This window comes from Salvia splendens, chromosome 5 (genome assembly GCF_004379255.2).
Source record: "Salvia splendens isolate huo1 chromosome 5, SspV2, whole genome shotgun sequence".
In the NCBI taxonomy this organism is placed as follows: domain Eukaryota; kingdom Viridiplantae; phylum Streptophyta; class Magnoliopsida; order Lamiales; family Lamiaceae; genus Salvia; species Salvia splendens.
The window spans coordinates 6,811,787-6,816,165 of record NC_056036.1 but is presented as its reverse complement, the minus strand read 5'-3'; the positions used below and the strand labels follow the sequence as shown (position 1 = coordinate 6,816,165).

The following is a 4,379-nucleotide window of genomic DNA, read 5'->3' as shown; positions in this document are numbered from 1 at the left end:
AACCTTACGCATATTATTTGATTGTACAAGTGTATGATCAACTCTAGTTCGTCGCAATCTTACACATTAATTCCCGTGCCCAAAAGAAATGGTACAAGTAGCTTAGGATGGAGGAGCTAACAAATTGACCCATTATCTAAATTTATTTATAAAAACAAGCCTTGAATAGTTTACTTCACTTCGATTGCAAATCGGATATGAGAGTCATAAACAAATGAATAAATAAAACGGCATAATGTTGAGTCATGCTTAACTTAAATAGTTAATCAAACCCATGCAATCAGAAATCTCTTGACAGTAGAAACAGTTATGTTTTTATCAGTCAATAATCTAATCATGATAAAATAAGAAGTTCCAATTTAAGCATAACTCCAGAAATTTCTAGAACTATCCTAAGGACTAAGTACTTCAAATATATTAAACCTTTTCAGTTCTAAATTATATCATCCAAACCTTCACAACTAGCTAGTATATATAGCAAAATTGTTGTGTCTTGCTCTCCTCAAATTCAACGTTGCTGTATGAAGTTGAATCTTTCAGCAATCAGATCATCATATTCTGATAAGAGCAGATCAGTCAATTCTTTCATCAGCGTTTGTGGAACTCACTAAAAATCATAGTACTATGTGATATGAAGTTATTATGACAGTGTGCAAGGAATCAGAAAACTTACTTGGAGTGGACACCTACAACCTATTAGTTTCTCGGGTTAGAGGGTAGCTCATTTGCTGGTTTCTGTCCATGTTCTTGAGTCATTGAGATGAACATCTTGAGGAAGGAGATCGTATCTGATATGAAGCTCTTCCAAAATCCTTTTCATTTCCAGAACCAGTTCAGTTCTGCGTCTGTTCCTCTCCGGAAAGTCTTGGAAGTTCATCGTGTGATTGATAAAGAGGGCCATCTTTATCTTGTTCACATTTTCAATCTCCTTGACAACGAGGTTGTGATTTGGATGCCAGTGCTTAGGATTTTTCTCCAAGTACCTGAAGTTTCAAAGTACAACAATAACAGTCTCAGTATTGGGTATATATATCTGACAAAATTTGCTGTAAACATAGTTATCTATAAAATCTTCGGATCTCTCAAACAATTTGCGAGGATAAAGTGAAACAACTTGAGTAGTTAATGATGAACTTGATTTATCTAGAACTGAAGCACTTAGAATGAGCATTCAAGTCTTAACCAGATGCAGAGGCAAAATGTAACACATAATTCTAGTAACTAAGTGTACCTTGATGACAATTTCTTAAATGTAAAACATAACTTACTTCTTGATTTTCTCTCTCAAAGAGCCTATTTTCTCCATTGGTGTCTTGAAATCAATGCTGAACTCGAACGCATCTCCCATATCTGGGCTTCTGTAGAAATTGCTTATGGGTTTCGTAGACAGAACAGAATTTGGGTAATACACTTTCTCATTATCGGCCTTCAGAAAGACAGTTGTAAAGATATTCATCTCTTCCACGATCATCTGCAGTTTTCCCCAGATGGAAGAAGGAAAGAAAGAAGCCTGATTAATGAAATGAACTCAACACTAGCAGAGCACAAGCAAATTTCAAGAAAAGTCACCTGAACACCATCAACAACACAGCGATCACCAACATCAAAGGGATGCATCACAAATACGAAAATAATAGCTTCAAAGATAGTCTTGCAAGTATTTCCAAACATAAAAACAGCCACGACAAGCTGAGATGACATAACAACAAGCACTTTGGTGGTCGCTATTCCCGTTAAGAGAAGCCAAATAACCACAATGACAATCACCAAAAGCGCTGTAATAAGCTTGTTCAGTTGCTTTACAGCAGTTTTAGTGTCTGTAAGAGCATGGGCAAGCGCTCTGCGATCTTTGTAAACTTTCACCTGCATAAATATGAGAAATGGATAAGCAGAGTTTTTGTAACTAGTCATATCCAGTTAAAACACATCAGTTCAGATTAAATCTATGAACGACTTGGAAAAGAAGTCCATTATACTAAAAGCAGAGCCATATGATAAGTTAGGGGGCTGTCATTATATATATGTATAAGCATGCGAAGTGTGTTCAGATATATATAGAAATAAAAATTTCCTATGGAGGCATCAATATGTTAAATAAACTCACCTATCCTCATTAGTAGTATCTTGCAATCATAATTATGCTTTTCACACATTTTGGTTTGCAATGTATGTATACCTCTGAATTCAATTTTGTTTTAGTAGGTTACTGATAATGCTAATGCAGCACTTTATTAAACTTAATGCATGACTACATCACATAATAAGATTAAATATGACTGAAAGAAAGGGATTCAGTATGACTGAGAAAATGGTATATACCACCCATTCGGTCAAAGCTTTTCTGTCAATCTTCCCGGTCTCACCCACGTCAATCATTGGAAATACAATGTCAACCTCTTCCTTGATCATGAATCTCCTCATATCATATTCGTCAATGTACCTGGACAAGGAAAATTTTAATTAAAAATGAAGATAGATAGACACTGACGGCACAAGAACAACTCTAAAGTAATGATTTTCTTACGTGCAACCATGCTGAGCAACATTTCTGAAAATGTGATATGCAGCAGCAATTGCCTCCTCCTCGTTTGTTATTTCCTTGTCAGTTTGTTCATTACCCCTATTGTAGACACTTTCATCAAGAGCATTAGAAAGTGTGGTGAGCCCTGATTTAGATATAACATCAACTAACATCTTCATGGTCCAGGCAGAGACCTTTTCTTGCCTCATCTGATGCAGCTTATTAATATCAATCACCTCTTTCTCCTTCTTTTCTCTGCCGTCCTTATCCTTCTTTGTGACACTTAATTGACTTACATTACTGCTTGCTCTTCCCAACATTTGCTCCGCCTCCATGATTGGCTTGCCAGAGAGTGAAAATAGTATGTATTGATGAAAGATCGATTCCTGAATCCTATCGAAGAATGTGTTCACATGGAACGAAGATGCCAATATCTTTAACAACAAGTTCTTCAATAGCCACAAGAACGAACCAACAAGCATCGAAGCAATAGTCCGAGTTATAATATCTAAGATTTTGGTGGTAGCACGTGATGACTTGTCCACCCCTTCCCGGAACAGCAATGACCAAGTGATAAGCACTAAAGCAATCCAAATGCAAACTTGAACTATCTTCTTCAGGCCAAAAACAAAATACAATACCTTCTTTTTCAGTAAATAGTTCAGCTCAATCAGCAAAACAACAAAATTAATCAGCCATTCAGTAACCAACAAGCCACTAAAGGTTACCAAAACAAGGGCAAACCACTTCCAAAGACATAATCCCCATAGCATTATCTTTTGCAGCCTAGGAACAGTCAAACTTGCAATCAAACAGCCAAGAATACAAAGAAATATCAACCACTCCACTAAAACTTTGGCTCTCACTTTTTTATGCTTTAGATTCTTCCTGCTGCTAACCTTCTTATATATTTCCTCATCCTCATCCAGTCCCCTAAAAGAATTCGCAAAAGGGGTTTTCGGAGTTACTGGCACAGTCCTATCCTTTATGCTAGCACTACCAATGTCCGGCTTCCCATGATTAAATGAAGCACCCCGACTAGGCACCTCATCTGCTTCATGCCCATTCTCATCAATCACCTTACCCTCAATTGACACAGACTGCTCACCAAATCGAGTTTTCGGCTTAGAATAAAGCGACCTGGCTAAAGATTTTCGCCTAGTAATACCCTCACCTGTGGGGATCTTTGGAGGCTTACTAGCACTAATCCTCACAGGTTCAGTTGCGGTGAAACTCACCCGGGGCGACATTTGACCATTAAGTCCCAAATCATTCGATTCTCTAAGAGGTGATGCCCCTGAAAAGTTAGGCTTTGTATCCTTTGCATCTTCAGGAACATTAATTATCACATCATCCGTTCTATTCTGATTCCAAATCATGCCATTTTCTCCGGTACCTTTTCGAGCTCCATCATTTCCATCCATGGCTCATAACCTGACAAAATCGAACACAATAACTACTAAATCATACAACATACAACATACAACATACAACATACAACATACAATATAGCAGAATGAGAACACAGACAATAAGCAACTTTTTACCCTATTTTCTTCGCTAGCAAATTCTGGCTATACTAATCAACGAGAAACCCTACACCTAAGCTGCTAGTTATTAAAATTTTAAAAACCTCATTTATTTTACTTTTGCTTTAAACACAGAGAGTAGCAGGATGCTATTACCGGAGATTTTTTTTGCGGTGGCAGTTCTTCACTTTTGCGGGGGAGAGAGAGAGAGAGTTCAGCAATAAAAGCAGACAGAGTGAGTACAGCCGTACAGGTATGTGTGTGTGTGTGTGAAACAGAGAGAGGGAAAAGGTTTGAATATCGATTTCTGTGTTTGACTTCTAAAATTA

At 37.4% G+C, this 4,379-nt stretch overlaps 1 protein-coding gene across 2 annotated transcripts; it reads right to left on the bottom strand.

Annotated features, from left to right (window-relative positions):
* Positions 1-312: 312 nt before the first annotated feature.
* LOC121805724 (mechanosensitive ion channel protein 10-like) lies at positions 313-4,379 on the bottom strand. Of its 2 annotated transcripts, none has more exons than XM_042205691.1 (7): positions 4,207-4,379; positions 2,525-3,955; positions 2,320-2,440; positions 1,570-1,863; positions 1,269-1,471; positions 674-983; positions 313-558 (listed from the first exon to the last, which is right to left on the bottom strand). In XM_042205691.1, exons 2-6 carry the CDS (start codon positions 3,943-3,945, stop codon positions 722-724), a joined length of 2,301 nt encoding a protein of 766 aa, XP_042061625.1. In that variant the 5' UTR covers positions 3,946-3,955; positions 4,207-4,379; the 3' UTR covers positions 313-558; positions 674-721. The 2 variants fall into 2 exon arrangements, with proteins under 2 accessions (XP_042061625.1, XP_042061627.1); XM_042205693.1 differs by lacking the exon at positions 4,207-4,379 and adding an exon at positions 4,069-4,193.

Bases quoted from the DNA above. Each gene is read 5' to 3' on its own strand.
- LOC121805724 (XM_042205691.1), bottom strand. From the start codon at position 3,945: ATGGATGGAAATGATGGAGCTCGAAAAGGTACCGGAGAAAATGGCATG. The intron at 2,441-2,524 runs GTAAGAAAATCA...TTCCTTGTCCAG, and splicing joins GTTGCTCAGCATGGTTGCAC to GTACATTGACGAATATGATA. The intron at 984-1,268 runs GTAAGTTATGTT...TTGAAACTTCAG, and splicing joins TTGAGAGAGAAAATCAAGAA to GTACTTGGAGAAAAATCCTA.